Source organism: Hemiscyllium ocellatum, chromosome 19 (assembly GCF_020745735.1).
Source record: "Hemiscyllium ocellatum isolate sHemOce1 chromosome 19, sHemOce1.pat.X.cur, whole genome shotgun sequence".
Classification (NCBI taxonomy): Eukaryota; Metazoa; Chordata; class Chondrichthyes; order Orectolobiformes; family Hemiscylliidae; genus Hemiscyllium; species Hemiscyllium ocellatum.
Genome location: NC_083419.1, coordinates 39,283,056 through 39,301,455, shown reverse-complemented (window position 1 = coordinate 39,301,455; position 18,400 = coordinate 39,283,056). Strand labels below are relative to the sequence as shown.

General features: G+C 37.3%; 1 protein-coding gene across 1 annotated transcript; it reads right to left on the bottom strand.

The window, feature by feature from the left end:
- Positions 1–2,897: 2,897 nt before the first annotated feature.
- On the bottom strand, positions 2,898–18,349 carry LOC132824945 (V-type proton ATPase subunit E 1-like). Its single transcript, XM_060839842.1, has 9 exons — positions 18,064–18,349; positions 15,449–15,514; positions 13,361–13,470; positions 13,012–13,078; positions 11,003–11,092; positions 10,312–10,380; positions 8,390–8,484; positions 7,590–7,677; positions 2,898–7,052 (listed from the first exon to the last, which is right to left on the bottom strand). Exons 1-9 carry the CDS (start codon positions 18,094–18,096, stop codon positions 6,990–6,992), a joined length of 681 nt encoding a protein of 226 aa, XP_060695825.1. The 5' UTR covers positions 18,097–18,349; the 3' UTR covers positions 2,898–6,989.
- Between the last annotated feature and the right edge of the window lie 51 nt (positions 18,350–18,400).

The following is an 18,400-nucleotide window of genomic DNA, read 5'->3' as shown; positions in this document are numbered from 1 at the left end:
GAACTAAAGAGAGGACAGGCAATGGAGTGCTGTATTACACAATTCTGCCACAGAGCTGAACACTACATAGATTAGCAATCACTGAGGGCACTACAATTCTGCATGGTAGACAGTTAAAATAATGCACACGAATATTTGCCTGAGTGTATAAGTATCAATATATATCACTTTCTGGATGTTCATCTGTTTAGTGAGGTTATGTTCATAGATTTGTCAGAGTGTACTTAGTGTTCTGAATGTTTTTTCAATGAATTGTGATGTATTAATTACATTCATCAAGGTACCAGAATTGCGAACAATAGTCCTTGTGGAATTGAACAGTTTGATATAGGTTTTGCAAAACTTGTTGACTTTTGTACTCTATGCCTCTATTTATCAAGTTAATCAAAATGTCATGTTTTTCAGTTAAGAAGCAGAGTAAGAGAGAGAGAGTCTATACACCAAACCCTCATCATGAGAGAAGGAAAAAGGGACTGCAGCCAAGTTGAATGAATTGAATTTGATTAGTACTGACCTTGTGCTCACCCCATTGGCACACTGTCTGAGTTAGCCTCGACAGAATTCATTTTAAAAAAGTTCACACACAGTCACACCCATATTTTATACTTGAGCCACTGCTTCTCTGTCTTTTGGAATCTGTTATTAAAACCATTATCCATCTTTCAGTTATCTTGAGACTGGTATGCTCCCCCAGCCAGCCTCCAACTTCCCACTTGAGGTAATTCAAAACTCTGCTGCCTGTATCATTAAGCGAAAGTGAGAACTGCAGATGCTGGAGATTAGAGTTGAAAGTGTGGTGCTTGAAAAGCACACCAGGTCAGGCAGGTATGGCTGATTGTCCAACTCAATACTCTGTTCTACTTTATCCCCATAGCTTTTGATCCTTTAGTCCTAAGAATTATATCTACATCTTTCTTGAAAGTCTTCAATGTTTTGGCCTCAACAGTTTCCTGTGGCAAAGAATTCCATTGGTTCAGCTGTCTCTGGGTGAAGAAATTTCTCCTAGGCTCTGTTCTCAAGAGATACTCCTTAGTCTTGGACTGTGACCCCTTGTTCTGGACACCCAGTCTAAACCTATTAGAATTTTATAGGTTTCTATGAGCACCCCACTTGTAATTTTTCTAAACTGTAGTAAATATAGTCCTCATCGATCCAATCTCTCACCATGTCAGGCCCATAATCCTGGGGATCAGTCTGGTAAACCATCTTTGCACTCCCTCTTTACAGAGCCAGAACATCCTTTCTCCGATAAAAAGACCAAAATTGCATACAATACTCCTGCTGTGATCTCACCAACGCCCCCACACAGTAAGACAGCAGCAAGACACCCCTGCTCCTGTACTCAAATCCTCTCGCAAAAAGGCTCATGCACCATTTGTCATCATCGTCTTCACCCACTGCACCTGTGTGCTTACTTAGTGACTGCTGTACAAGGTCATCAAGGTCTCATTACACAATCTCCTTCCCCAATTTATCACTATTCTGTTTTTGCTACCAAAGTGGATAACCCCCACTGCATCTGCCCACTCACTCAGCTTGCCCAAATCACACTGAAGCTTCTCTGAAACCTCCTCACTGCTCACTCTCACATCCAGGTTTGAGCTTTCTACAAACTTTGAGACATTACATTTATGCCCTTATCCAAATCATTAATATATGTTGTGAATAGCAGGAGTCTAAGCAGTGACCCCTGTCGTAACCAACACATCATTGCTTACCATGCAGAAAAAGATGTATTTATTCCTACACTTTACCTGACTGCCATTTCAGTACACTACCTCCGATCTCATGTATTTTAATTTTTCAGGCTAATCTCTTATGTGGGACCTTATCGAAAGCCTTCTAGAAATCCAAATAAACCACATCCAATTGCTTCTCCTCATCCACCATACTAGTTAAATCCTGATTTTTTTAAACTCAAGCTAATATCAAGCTAACCAGGCTACAATTTGCCTCTCTTCTTAAATAGTAGGGTTACATCAGTAACCCTCCGATCCATTTGGATAACCTGAAACTCTGCAGTGGTCATTTATTCTCACTTGCAGAATAGGAAATCCAATTAAAGGATGTCTGTGCGAAATTAAAAGCTCAGACTAGTAACTTATATTGAAATGAATTTATGGACAGTTGTCACTTGAATGTGCCTAACAACTGGAGTGCAGTTGGGCTACACAAGAGAGAAATCATGAGCAAGTCAGCAGCAAAGACTGAGAAATGGTCTCATTCAAGACCTGAATTAGTATGCACCAAAAGGTGTTTTTACTTGAGACGAACCAGACTGTTTTACCAGATTTTTTTAAAAAATGTTAAAGATAAAACATTAACGGTAGAAAGTGCAGTAAGGAACCTGTCACTGCTGTAATCTGGGCCGTGTTTGATGCTGAATTGCTGCAACTTCTTGGAACGGGAAAGTTCAAGAACCCAGGTTGCATTATGGGTGTCAAAATGCTACCTATGCAGGATGAGACTAGTAAACCACCTTGATAATCTTCAGCATTTTTGACATATGGATCAGGAAAGCACAGGATTATCACTCTGATGCTCTGAAGAGTCTGAGTGCACAACTGCTCATCAACTTATTTCCTATGCTGAAGCCACAATAGATTTAGCACTGCAGCATGAAAACAGGTTTGACTGTGCTGAATGGACTTGTCCAAAGACAGCACAGTAAGCAGAAGAAAAGATGACTTGTTTTTGCCAGATCTAACTCCCTACATTTTTTAAAAATGCTTTTTCCTGGACAAGGTCAGACTAATTGTGAAATGTGAAAAGGCAATCCAGGCTACCTAGAGGTTTCCTCAGCAGTCTCAAAACTCCGCCTAATACAAGGTTTTACGCAAGCCCCCTTTGATTCATGATTTTATGGTATATGTAACAATCACTGAAATAAGTTTAAATAAAATAAGTTAAAGTTTAATTTGCAACAGATTGAATACAATATCTGAAACAGCCTGGAATGGATTTCTTAGAATTATTTTCCAATAAAGAGAATCATAACAATGTCAACATTTGAAATAGCATCACGTACAGGCTTTATGTGAACGAAAAACACTATGTTTTGTGATGCTACACAAGTTCACCCCTTGAGATAAGTTTATCCACTCAAATGTTAAAGAGAACTCCATTCCAACTTTGTTAGCAGAAAAGTTCTAACTTCAATCATTTTATTTGTCAAATCCCATTTTACGAAACTGGTGCCCAAAATACAAACAACAACTTGCATTTATGTGGCACCAGTAGTATAACAAAATATACTAAAGCAATTCACAAGAATATAAATCATTCAGAAATTATCAAACCAAAGACCACCTTAGAACACGCAACCAAAAATAGCTTAGTCACTGATGTAAATTCCAGGTAGGATCGAAACAGGGAGGAGACTGAACTAACTCCTTTTTCTGAGATAAACTATTCATGCATCTACTTTCAATCACTTTCAAACTAAATTAAAAAGTTTTTAAAAAAAAAATTTGATTCTGCTACACTAAATGGTTTAGTATGGTTTTCCTCTCTTGTGAATTGCATAATATAAGCAAGCTTTAATATTTCAGGAGGCCTTCTGTCATCTACTGAGAGACATATTGGTTTAAAATCACACTTCTAACAAGATTGAACCAGTTAAAATGATTAAATCCCTTCATGTAAATAGACTAAACCACATGCCACTAGTTTAAAATCCAAATACAGTCAGTTTAGGAAGTGAAAAAAAAGGGGTATGAACAGGAGGTCATAGTTAAAGAATGGCATTTTTAATATAGTCTTTTGATTATTGTCATAATCAAAATATATCAGAGGATATTGCAAGCAAAACATTTAATACAATTTCAACTTGTAAAATAATTAACTATACGTCAAGGTTTTGCAACCTCAGCAAGTAATCCCCAATACATTCCTTACTCTGAACCAGTGTTCAGATTTTGGGTTGTTACTACAGTGAAGTATCATTTCTAGATTGTAGGAAAATACATCATATTTGAACTTGGATTCTTCCATTTAAGTCTAAAGAAACAGTTACCTCTTTATTGTGACTTAGTGCATGGACTAGGTGAAAAATTCAGGACTACTGTGTTATTTATTTTCAGTTGTGACATGTCTTTTATCAGTGTTTTTTTTAAAGCAGCCATCAGCAAATAAACTCGTTTTCCACAGTGGTACAAGCTGTTGCAAATCGATCCGTTACAGTAGTCTACATACAAAGCAGTGATTAATCAAGGCTGTTTACTGGACACAATATCAAGGGAGCCAGGATGGAAGTGGTTACTAGTTCCTCAGACGCCATCATCTATCCTGCACTGAGAGACTATATAGCTTTGTTTCTCCAGAGCCACTCCCATTCAGCATTGCCTCCTGATCACACAGAATGCAAGATTTCTTCAGCCCATTTTCTAAAAAAAACCCAGCAAGAATTTAAGTCAACTTTGAACAAACCAGAAAAAAAGTAGTAATTTCACTTAAAATTGTAGTGATTTTTCAGAAATGCAGCTAAGATAGGACTCAAGTGGAACAGAAGGCCAATTTTTCCCAGCCCCTGACTGACATGGACAGTGGGAGATCACAAAAACAAGTTTTGATGTTGAGATGAAAAAGCCCAGTTTTCGACAGATAAGAATTGTGCTAGTGAATGAGGGATTTATTTTCATGTATTGACATCTAATTACCCAATTGCACCTTAGGTGTGTGCACTTTGCTATTTTCCCCAGGCAGTGGACAGAAATTAGTGATAATTTCAAACATGAAAGTCTGAGCAAGTACTTTCCATGCACACTTTCTGGTATCTTCTGCAGGGGTCTCGGTCAGCATATCTCAACCACCACAACATGCTCTGTGCACAGTGATCACCAGTACCTGCTATCCAAAGGTTAGCATTGACAAAAATCTCACCATATCACAGCAACTTGTCATGCAGTTCAACAGAGCTCAACCACACCTCGCATTGTAAAACTGCCAAATTGCTATACACAGCAAAAAGCACCAGTCTCATGAATCAGGAAAAAGTGTCTCAGAGTTCTTTCCTCAATTTGTTAGCTTTACATCTACATGAACACTCAAAACAGCTGTTTTTTATTGAAGACAGTGGTCACGTCTGGCAACACTGAACAGTCAAGGGAAATGATGGTTAGTCCATTGACAGGTGGAATAACTCATTACTATAAGTAAGTTGGAATTGCAAGTGGTAGGAAAGCTTAATAGTTTGAGGAAAGATCCATTGAAAAAAAAGGTGCAGTGTGCAATATTGACAATGTGCCACCAGGTCTTATGAAACAAGCTGCAAAGACATTGGAGACCACTGACTTGATGGCTACTTCAGACCTAGCTGCAGTTTAAATAGGACATTCACAGAACAAACAGTGGAAGGTTCTGACACTAACTAAGCATTTGGCTAATTTTTGGGGCAAGGTTGTGCTAAAGCAGTACTGTGGAGATGAGGTGCAGAAAGTGAGCAGTGTTAAAAGTGTGGGAATAGTCACAAAGGAAAACATTACATGAAACTCCTCAAAATTGACATTTGACTGAATTCTTCCGGAAATCAACGCACTGATGCCTGTAAGAACCAGGGTTAAGCCACAGTTAGATTCTTTCGGATACTTTCCACCCAGAAAAAGGTGCAAGTTGAAATGTAGAGAATTATGGACTCCAAACTCAACCTGCAAACTAGAGTGTGCCATTATATTTTATATTTATATATAAAATATAATGTATTTATATATGTCCATAGATGAATTTAAAAAGTTTCCAATTCTTAAATTTCTATAATCTTTAAATTGACTTAGTTCCATCGAGTGGCAGCAGATGATGGGTGACAGTAATAATGCAACTGAGCAGCAGCACCTGCAGTGGCCAACTTCTGCCACTAGATGGAGCAAGTTCAGAATAGCAGCTGTTCCCTTCCAGTTAAAAAAGAGTGGGGCAGGAAGGAAAGCAGATCCAAAGGGGAGGCAATGCTGAGGTAAGGCCCCATCCCCTTTCACAAGAACTCTTGTCTAAGGTTCTTCAGAATTCCCCATTACAACACGAAACTGGGTCCAAATATCAGATAACTAATAGCAATAACACACAATCTTGAAATGACAGTGCAATGTGAAGCAGCAAGTCCTATAAATAAAACTATGTTCAAGCAAAGTGATACAGTATTAAGTAAGACAATTTAACATAAAACAAGAACCCGCTATGTGCTGAAAGTGGCCTGCAAAAATTCACAAATGTCTTTTCATAAGCTGATATTTTTAAAAATAAAATCACAGTACAACAAATAGGCAATAGCTCAAAGTTTAGAAACAACTCAAGCTGAACATACTGTAAAAAGGTGGAGAAATTCAAAGACATATCAGTAAAGAATGTGAATGTCAAAAAAGCAAAAACATACCTGTAAATGCTTTAAGTTGGCATGCAGTTGGCATTCTTTTAATGCCCAAGGTTACCATTACCATAACAGATTAAAATTAACATTGCATAAAGTTCAAAACATTTAAATTGAAAACATAACTCAAATTTGGTTATTTCATGATTGCAATCAAAGATACAAGATCCAGCAAAAGATGTTTATTTCAGAACCATATATACACATACAGTACCTGAAAACAATGCAATTAAATAGTACAGGACTGACTTATCAGCAACACTAGAATTAATATTTTCTTTATTTTTCACTTGTTCTACATTTTGGGAAGTCACCTGTGCGCTGCAATGATTGATACTTGTGCGACAAAAAAATACCTCAAGCTTTGATCACATTTGGGAAGAAAAATATTTATACAAAAAAAAACCAACTGTCTTGAACAATCTGGAGTTCCTCAATAAGCCCAGTGATCTCCCAATGCCTTTTGGCAATTTCCCTTAGTTACATACAGACACAACCAAATGAAACATAGTTTAGATACAACACCACAGAACAGCAAGTACAATGGATTTTTTTTTAAATTATGCCTGTAACTTTTACATCTTTTTATTATGGTGTGTTAGGATACAATAGCAGATCTAAAGCACAGAATTTAGTCCAAGAACTTCCGGTTTTGATTGGGACCAAACAAAGCCACTCTGATATTTGGCATCATCTGAAAGACAGAGGAAACATTAGCTTTAGTAGTTATCTCATTACAACAGAAATACAAAATTAGCACAGATCTTCTAATGTGCCAGAAATAAGTTGCTCAGTGGCAATTCAGTCAAACCAGGAATTCAGCAAACTTACATTCCCTATTCCTTTACATTTATTATCCAATAAGCAGTCTTGTTTTAATCCAAGTGTTAAGAAATCTCAGAACAAACTCTCATACAAACTCAGTTTGAGTCTGTGCAAGTGCTACTTGTTTGATTGAAGTAGAAACTCTGGCTGCCTTTGTTTCAGATCAGGGAATGAGGGTCTGTTGTGTTTCCACTTCAGTTTTAACAGATACATGTTGACAGGGAACAAGCTATTTTGTGTGGTTTACCACAGTTTGTTAGTCGACTGAACCAAAAAGGCACTCAAAAATAACAATTTTGTAAATATTACACAAAAGGGAAGAACAAGATCAACCAACTTGTTTCAATTGCATATTGTATTACCAAACTAAACACAAATTTCAGAACTTGGCGAACAATTTCCTTACTTGCTGTGCAATGAGGTCCAACCTACTCTCCAAGGTATTGGAAACTTTTATTTTTCCTGTACAATCATACATTTCAACACCTCCAGCACTGTGAAGAGAAAAGAAACAATTCTTGAATGATTCCAGCATGACCAACTTTCCCTGCAGTTCATAACTAGTCAGTGAGCAAAAGCAGAAGGTACATGTCTATATAATGATTTACATCTGAGACAGACATCAATTAGCCCAACATCTGTTATCAGGAAATTACTGCAGTCTTTAAGGATAATAAAATAAAATTACAAAAATCATAAGGCCTTTCTGGTTAAAGCAGCATGCTCAGTACTTCACACATGACTACATTCTAACTGGATGTTACACTTTCAGCTGTTGGTACATCAACCTTGCTGTACAAGTAGAAATAGGCTGATCACTTTCAGCAATGGAGTACTCTGCTGCTGAGCAGCATCTCATCTGAAAGCCCAAATGATATTCAAGTGGAGGAATATAACTTGTATCTTGCCAATTCAAGATTATGAATCCAATAGATTAAAATGGCCAACATTGGGCAGCTGAACTTATGATAATTTATAAAGGAAGACGTGAAATTTTGGGAATTATATGAATCTACTTCAAATTGTAGAAGTAGATGTCTGGAATATTAATGTGTTGGATTATCAGAACTGCCAGTGGATTGAAATCACAAGGTTAGACTAATTCACATTTTTGTTAATTCACGATTCACTTAAAAATACTACCCTCAAAATGGATGGAAGTGAACTGAACCCAAGTCTCTAAAACAAAAAGCTGTAGATGCTTACATGTCTTCAGGCAGAAAATTTTCCTGGTCAATGTGAACATCAATATCTTTATTTATACTGTTCTTGTAAATGGGAACATTCTTGTTGATGGAGGCCTATTAGGAATTTAAAAGGTAAAGATACAGAAACAGATTTATGGCATTGTTCATGGTCAGAGGAAATAATGTTCTAAAGTTGAGGTAACATTACATACAGCTTCTTCATTACAGTCAGGCATGATTATACAAATTGTTTCATGACATGACAAAATATTGAACATTGGAAGTTATAACAGGCTAGATTTTGCTGAATAGCAAGAGTCCTCACTCAGATTGCAAGATTTTCCAGGGCTACTTTTGTCAATCTCTGGTGTGGTTTACCTCATCCCATAAGCAATTTAAAAGCTGGCATTAAATGACTAATATTGCAAGCAGCATCAGCAATACCAACAAAGAGAGGAATGAATCATGTTCAAATATTCACACAACTTCCTGGTTTGCTAAAACTACCAAATCCATTCAATTTGAGTTTGGCAATTTAACATGATAGAAAAATAAACAATCACTTCCACTTTGATCCAAAACTTGGAAAATGATTAATGGAAGAGAAATTTAATAATTCCCAATACCTATTTATTCAAGTCCAAATCCATTTACTGTGTTCAGCCGTAATTACCAAGATACTACGTTGTATTTGTCATTTGACAAAGTATGATTTTCTTAGGATGCTTACATCAAGAACAAATGTCAAATTGAAAGTTTTCAGTAAATCACACCTCCAAGCTGCTACAATACACACCATGCGAGCACCTAAGACTAACTGCCAACAATTACAGGATTTCATGTTATTTTACACATGGACTTCTGAAGGAGTCAAGTTTCAGAGTAATAACCATTCAGCATCTATTAACATCACAGGAAAATCCAGAATATTAAAAAAACCACCCAGAAGTGTTGTATGCATTAAAATGTTTATATTAAACTAAAGTGTCATTATAAAAGAATATAATCCTATCTACAATATCTGAAGGCTTTTAAAATGAACTTCCAAAACAAAAAAGGTATACGTTTAACCACTGCTTGAGCAGCAGTTAAAGCGAGTGAACACATTCTAAGTTTTGCTGTACAAATGCTTTTGTTTGTATAATGGTCCATTGATAAAAACAGTTCCTTATTTATCAAAGTATCATTATTAGAGACTCAATATGCAAAACTTTCAAGATGAACATCAGTCTAATTGATAAATTTAGTCAGATTACTTTAACTGCTTTCAAGGAGAGAGGAAGCTTAAAAAAAAAGCATGCGATATGCACATTAGAAATTTATTTTGAATCAAGAGACAGGAGGAGAAACAGGTACAAGGCCTTCTAAAACCAAAAAGGTATGATCACCCATCACATCATCCAGTGAATCAGAAGTTAACATACAATTCTAAGAGGCTTAGTATCTCGATGTAACAGTGGAATGACAAATTTAAAAAGAATTCTAGGTCATGGTGAATATTCTAAAAAGAGTCTTTTGAGGGGTTTGTGGGGAGAGAAAAAAAAGGAACATTTCACATCAAAAATAGACTAGTTACTAAGAAAATATTTTATTCTGTTAAAACAAAGTTATATCCAATATTCTGTACTCAGAGGAGCTGTTCAGTCATGTGGCCACTACAGCAGCACATTTGAAATAAGGGACCATACTAACCAATTCCCATTTTCAGAGTGGCAAACCCATACTTGGTACTCTTTAGCTTTGCCATTTTTCAGCCAAGCGAGGCTGAGTGGACAATAAAATAATCTTTCTTTTTAACTCTAGCCATTGCATGCCCTGGGTACACACCCACCTTCACTTCATACAGCAGGCATGATTCTAAGTGGGATATTAGGGAAAAAAACTTGCACAAAACCATTCCAAGTTCACATAAAGACAAATTTGGAACTAAAAATCCATTACCTTAACTACAGCAGTATCTTGCTTGCGACATCGAATAATCACCATAGGTTCCAACAGTTGGTAAAAGCCCTAAGGGGAGGGAGAAAGAAAAAGGATTGACCCACAATGTCGTTAAGGAGAGCATTACAAAAGGTTTACCCAGCCACAGTGAAGGAACAGCCATATATTTCCAATTCAATGTGGTGAGTGGCTTGGAGGGGAATCTGAAATATGGTGGGATTCCCATTTTTCTGCTGTCCGTTTCTTTCTAGATGGAAATGGTCATGGGTTTGCAAGATACTGGTTGAGGATTCTTTTAACCTGCTTTTTTATCTAATCATTTAACTGTACTTGGTCTGTAGCCTACCACGCCATGGCCTTTTAAGTACAAGACAAGTCACGACATTAATAAGGCTTTTAACAAGTTTTACAACTTTTGACTGGCAACTTGCTTCTGCCTTTTAAGAAACTTGTTTTGCCAACTGACAATTCCACAAAAGATATGGCAAACTCACACTGGGCTAAGTGTGAAACAATCAGTACCCTGCCCATTTCCTACCTCAACAAAAGCATCCAAGGGAAAAAACGGTTTCAACATGGAATCTAGTATCAATACTAATCAATATCTACATGAGTGTGGGAACTATACATTCACTGCAGTTGAGATCAGAAACTGTCATCCAGCATATTTACAATTTAATCTCTAACTTACCTGCAGTATCAGTCCATCCAGAAGTGTTTGGTATCTTGTAGGATCTTTTGCCCCTCTGCCTAGTCTCTGCCTGGCTTCATTCAACAGATCCTGGAAACAAAGTAAAATCACTAAATACAAAGATCAAGTCATGCTGGAGAACAAGCAACAACTGACAGCCCACGCATATAACAAATAGGAGTCTGCATCATTTTATTACCTAAGTCCACACATTTTTAATCCAGTACCCCACCACCCCCCAATCTCTTATGGATGGGGCATTGATTCTTTGTTTTCTAAAAGGAAAAATAATGTTCACTTTTATTAAAAACTGATTTGTTTGGATCGGAAATTAATTCTTCTTCTGAATAAAAATACTTCATTAGTCACAGTTGGCCTGGGAAAATATTCTCTACTCCCTTTTTCTTTGGGGAGTGTTGCTGAACAAAGAGACCTTGGAATACAGGTTCATAGCTCCTTGAAAGTGGAGTCGCAGGTAGACAGGATAGTGAAGGAGGAGTTTGGTATGCTTTCTTTTATTGGTCAGAGTATTGAGGACAGGAGTTGGGAGGTCATCGGTTAGGCCACTGTTGGAATATTGCGTGCAGTTCTGGTCTCCTTCCTATTGGAAAGAGGTTGTGAAACTTGAAAGGCTTCAGAAAAGATTTACAAGGACGTTGCCAGGGTTGGAGGATTTGAGCTGTAGGGAGAGGCTGAACAGGCTGGGACTGGAGCAAAGGCTGAGGGGTGCCCTTATACAGGTTTACAAAATTATGAGGGGAATAGATAGGGTAAATAGGCAAAGTCTTTTCCCTGTGGTCAGGGAGAAGAGACCTAAGGGGCAACTTTTTCACGCAGAGGATGGTACGGATATGGAATGAGCTGCCAAAGGAAGTGATGGAGGCTGGTACAATTGCAACATTTAAGAGGCATTTGGATGGGTATAGGAATAGGAAGGGTTGAGGGATATGGGCCAGGTGCTGACAGATGGGACTAGATTGGGTTGGAATATCTGGTTGTCGTAGAGCAGTTGGACTGAAGGGTCTGTTTCCATGCTATACATCTGACTCTATAAATGGATAGGAACCCTGTGCTATGATCACAATTATTCTGTCCTAAGAACTCAAATAGGAGCAGTAATAGACCTTACATCCATTTGAACCATCTCCACAATTAGATAAGTTCAGAAAAGATCAACAGATCTCATGCTATCCTCATCCACCTTAGCAAACAACCGTATATTAATTTCAAATCTTCAAAATATTCTATGTCACAGCATTCACATTTTTTTTGGATAGAGAACCCCGAAGATACTCAATCCTTCAAGAAATTTCTCCTTGTTGCAGTATTTTATTGCAAAGATTCTTATTTACGTGTGCCACTGAGTTTTGCTGGAATAGTTGTTCAGTGAACATCAGCGAACCAAGCAGAAAACCAATTCAAACTTTGGTTACTGATTGATTGCAAAGATAAACTTTCTCTATTTCACTTTCCATAGTTCAAAACCAAGGGAAATCAGAACACCAAATCTGTTGCACCAAATTAATACAAAGGAAGAACTGAAATTGGGACTCTCCAAACCGTAGTTTGGTTAAAAATAAACATTGCTGTCATTAAATTTATTCTTATGGAGTATGCCTGGATGAGGAAAGGCAAGATGATCAGCATGCACAAAAATTCACCACTATCTACATTCAGGTAGCACAAAACATGACTTTCCTTTCAATGGATAGTTCTTCCAGTAATACACCAGAGTAATTTTGGCAAGAGGTAATCATAGGTTAATCTGAAACCTGCATGAAAACTAGCCATCAACAAACAAGGAAAAGGCTTAATCAGGACCATAAAGTCACACTGTGCTTTATGATTAACAGGCAATTCAAACAGTATTGCTGAGATAAACTAAGTTACTAAAGGTATGAATATATATTCATACTTTACAGGCAGAAAAAATTGCAAGCATGCTTTTTCCAGAACCTAAGCTACCAAAGCACAGTATTTTGGTTCATTTAAGATCTTAGCAAACTCACCGAAATGAGATCATCTCTGGCTTTGAGGACCTTCAATCTAGCCTGGTTCTGCAAGTTAGACATTTGACTGAAATTAAACAAAACAAAAAAGGTCAGTTCAAGGGAAGAAAGATTTCAGTACGCCCAACACTAAGAACCTAAACAAGCTGCATAGTGGAATATTCAGTTTGGAGATAAATGAACATATTTTCAGAAATCAAAAATGGTTCTATTTTCAATTTCACACACAAAAAAAGAATTTCTACACTTAAATAACCAGATTAAATCTGGTTATAAACAAAGAAACATTACAAGTAAAATTTGAAACTGACATATTTACATTTGAAATGTGAATTTGCATGCTACTTACATTTTCTTCTGCTGCTCAATTTGCTTTTCCTTCTTTTCATAATATTCCATGATCTTTAACCTCTGTGTCTGTACAAGGCGGCCCTTTTCGATGTTAAACTCCTCTTCTGCCTGAAAACCAACACTGACTTTCAATGACTCCAGCAAATGAACACAAGAAAATAGGACTGATTTTACAGATTCACAAACAAGCTTGCAGGGTTTGCTCTGTGCGCATTAAACAATGCTACTCAAGAACTGCACATTAAAATAGTTATTATTTTCTTAAGTTTTCTGTCGAAGAACTCATTGCGGCAATCTCTTCACAGGTAGAAAATGTTACTCAACTAAAATGAGTTTAAATGGTTTCCACCCTATATAGAGAAATAGGGTAATTAAACGGAGGCGGGTCTGTACTTTCAGTAGGAGAAATGTAAAGTTGCAGCACAAACCTCCAACAGTTTAAATGCACCACAATGATATGATGCAGAACCACACCAGCAGGAATTGTCTATAGATCTGTAGAAATTGATTAACCTCAGCAGAAATGTTCTAAAAAAAGTCATAGGCAAATGAGGATTCCATATTCAGATTACATTCCATATTCTTGTTGGAACTCTCCAGTAGGCACCAAAACAAACCTGTCAGAAGACTATTCCCTTCAAATTAGGAATTGCCAGGAGTTCTAGATCTGTCTGATTCATCTCTGCTCTTGGGGAAGAAAACCCCTGTAACTTTGACAGGGCCATTTGCTTTTGGCCAGTCACAATGCAAATTCAAGCTATAAATTAAGCTTGAAAATTCAGACATTACAGTTTAATCTCTTACATTAATATTTTATTCTACTGCCTCCATAGAGAATTGTGTTATTAACATAACAATGCAAAGTACTCATAGTCCTATTGGATTACAGAGCTGCTCTTCGATAAGCAACAGACGACTCGTGATGGTTTAACCTGAGGGCCACGCTAGCGGGGAGGTTGTGAAGAGTCCTTCATGGCAATCCCAGCCAGTGTAGGAATTGGACCCATGCAGCTGACACCATTTTAGTGCAATCCAGCCAACTGAGCAAGCTGACCTCCACGTCATAATATACATGATTCACTGAATGTTACAGCTACCAGCATTTATTGCACACTCCCTAAATTACCTTACAAATAAAGAAGAGGTTTTGGGCTGCTGAACTGAAGTAGCCTGCTGAACCATTGCAGAGGGTCATTAAGGTTAACTATGATATTGCACTACTGCAGTAAAAATAAAGTAAACAAGCCAAAAACTGAAGGCTTGCACCCTAAAAGGATATTAGTGAATCACCCTAATTTTATAGCAATGCAATGACATGGTAAACTTTCTTTAATTAAAAGAAATTCAAATTTTCTAGAATAATGTGAATTCACACTTTTTATTAGTCTAATTTTCACCATACTAGTTCATATGCACTATAACAGTATTGTAAATTCATTACTATATGACGACAGTTGCTTAGTGGAGCCATGCAAAGCAGCAATAGAAGATAGATATTGCATATCTTCGATTGCGTGTAGATCTGGAGGTATATCACTAATACACGTTCCTTATTTGGACCATCTTATAGTTGTGCTGCATGAAGCTTTTTCGGTTTCAGTTCTCATTCTTTGGCAAATGAATCAGGCTTTGAACACTAATGAGGAATGGTAGAGAAGCAATGTGGAGCCATGACGCACAAAACAAAAAACTGTCTAGTTTCCTTATTGCAGTGAATTCTCTGAATACTCAGCATCAACTAAGAGATATACTAACCTTACTGAATTTATTAACTAGGATCAACCACCAGTGAAGATAGCAAGTGACTGATAAAAATAGAAGTACTGTACTTAAATTTTGTTTTGTCTTTGTGGGAATGTAGTGGAGACATGTAGCAAACTTCAGGATTGTTCTATAGCACTATTTAGTAACTACATTTATAACGAAATGTAGACTAGGCAATTACCAAATGGGAATAATGAGATAGACTAAAATGTCAATTCTGTGGTAAAATTTAAGTATTGCAGAATTTTAGGTCTGACAGACTCTTGTACACACATTTGCAAACAAGAAATGTGAAAATGATAACTGTTTTAAAGAAAGTCACCTTTGCATCTATTTCTTCTGCTTTCTCATTGGCCTCTTGCTCAATGAAGGCCATCATGTGTTTGATCTGAAGAACAAAGAAAGAAAACAGTTGCATAGATCTCATTTCCAGTCATATTATGAATGAATTTTTATGATGGATGTGTTCCTTGGTTCAGCATCAGTTGGCACTTCTACTTTGATCTTTCCCCACCGATTACAAGTTCCAGTTCACTAAAATATACTGTACATTATTCTTCAAATGAAAATCCATCTAGTAATGAACTGACAAGTTTACTAAATGTATTACAGATAGATGGACATTAGTGTTTTTACCTGGTATCAAATCAGGGATCTCCTGCATGTTTGGTGAATTTGATAACTACATAAAATGGTTGTCAGTAAAGGATAAATTTGTAATTGCGAATATATTCAATTTTCTAAAAAAGTGTCCAAAGTAACATTGATATCCTCATGCTAATCCTCTAGTATAAATATTCTAGTTTATCAAAAAGTCCTTTGCACCTTACAAGGTTATCGATGATCAATGAATGTCTGACCATCTCTGTACCAGTACTGCTTTCAGATTAACTAAGATTTAGGCACAAATTTGTTTGTGGTATTCTACAGAACAAAAATGAATTAAAAACTATCAGCAAGTCAATAATTTCCAAGTGGCATTAGCTCAAATGTACAGTAGTATTGAAAGGCATCAAGGAACCAAAGGAAATGCTTGTAAGGAACGATGATTATAACCCATATTACACCCACATTTAACCAAATGTCTACTGTGAACAGCAAAAAAAGTATCACAACCATGTTTGCTTGTATAGGCCTCATCACCAGAATCATTATGTTGATAGTTTGCTTGCCACTTAAAAAAGTAGAATATCCACCATAATGGATCAATAACTTCATCCTGCAAGAAACTAGACAATAGAAAACAAGCAAAAATAAAACTAAGCCTCCTAGATGTGCACAAGGTAACATTGGGAACAGAAAGGGACAGGCTTAGTAGTCCCAAGACCAAACAGCCTATTAACACTGATCACAGCTCACACATAGGCACACAGAAGTGACCTTCATCATTCCTGATGAAGGGCTTTTGCCCGAAATGTCAATTTTCCTGGTCCTCAGTTGCTGCCTGACCTGGTGTGTTTTTCTACCAGAAAAAACAAAATTAGCAAGTAAATAACATGATGAGTTGCAATAAACGGATTCAACAGTGGATTTAAATATGAAGTCTGTTACTCATAGAAATTAGGGTGCATACAGGAATTTCCTATTTATCGCCAAGTTATGCTCTAATTGTATTAACAGCAATTTGTGCCCAAAAGATACTTAAGTAATTGAACTCATCTGACCTGTATTGTCTCATTACATGTAAAGGCAGTTTAGAAAAATAACCTGTTCTGAATGGCAAAAGAAATCAATAAAAAGTATACAGGTTTAAGGCAAATACCATCTTTTTGTTTATAAACAAAAAGGTATAAGATCTGGGATGCACTGAAAGGATGAAAGTAAATTCATCCTCCTTTCTGGAAATGGAGACTTGTCTTGACTATTTTTTCAGGAACCTAGCACGAGTAGCACTGCCTCCCACACTAGAATGGGCAAGATCACAACTCCTTCTAACCAGGTGGCCCAGCTGAAACCAGATTTCAACAACAAACATACAGTTCTGCTTACTGACAACTAGGATCTGGCTAGAGTCAAAATAGAGCTAGGGAAACTAGATCTAATCAAGGCAAAGTGGGAATATATGCAAAAAAATTTAAAATGTTAGTAGAAATATATGTCTAGTTCAAAATAATTCAGATTTTCCCATTCTAAAGGCTAAAATTAGCCAAAGTGAATGGAAATGGGCAATGGCATTCAACAAGGTTAAACATTCAATCAAGTTAGAAAATAACAGCTTTTTAATTCAATTTAAAGTAAACACACTTCAGCTTTGGCTCAACATAAGTCACCATTTTGTGTGGCAAGTTACTCAATTTAAAGGAGACTACAAACAAATGGCAGTGAAATCCTGCAAGTAGACATAAAACGTTTTAACTTTATTCAAAAATACAGAAGGCTCCAGGCTGAATTACCTTGATAGCGAATATGGACATTTTGTATAATATTAGGAAATGCTGTGAATTTAGCTGCGTCCAAAGAATAAATATTTTAACATGTTCGTTTAGTTTACTGGTACTCGCACCCCATAAAGTGTCACTGTTACCAGATTAACATTTCATGTAGCCGTTTACAAAATTTCTGAAATTGCGTAACACTGTGCATGCAGAAAGTGGAAGTCCATTTACATGGCAGATCAAAAAAAAGGCAATTCATATTTGAAGTCTCACACACGAATCAGACTAAATATGAAAAAGGGTCTCTAACTCCTCCCTGTAACCTCACCATCCCGCAGGTTAAAAACCAACCATTTGTGGACACAAACGATTTGAGATTATAACATTCCGTTCGCCTCTTTCCTATCTAGAGACACTGGCCTGCTTTTTTCCCCGCAAGCCCAATGCAATTTTGAGAAGGGACTAATAATTTAAAACGCAGTGTTGTGTTAAGATAATGAGTCCCCCTTCCCTTGTTCCCGCAGCTCCTGCCATCAGGATTGTGAGCAGGACCCTTCCTTACCTGTTTCTGCACATCGGCGTCGCTCAGCGCCATTGTCGTCGCACGTTCGTGTGTCTTCGAGGGAGAAGCAGCAAAAACAAAAATCAAACTCTACAGCGACTAGGTAAGGGGAAAAATCTTGGTAGGTGGCCCGACTCCTCGAAGCTCACCGGGGAGAGTCCTCTAACGTTCGTCCCGTTAGATGGATTAAAACTCAGCTGACAGCTGGGCACCGACCGTCAACAGCAGACTCCTGCAGCTGTACACAGTCACCTGACACAGCGAAGGAGGCGGGGCCGGGAGGCGATCCGCCCATAGTATCACGTGCCCTCTCCGCACCCGGCTCCTGATCACTCGT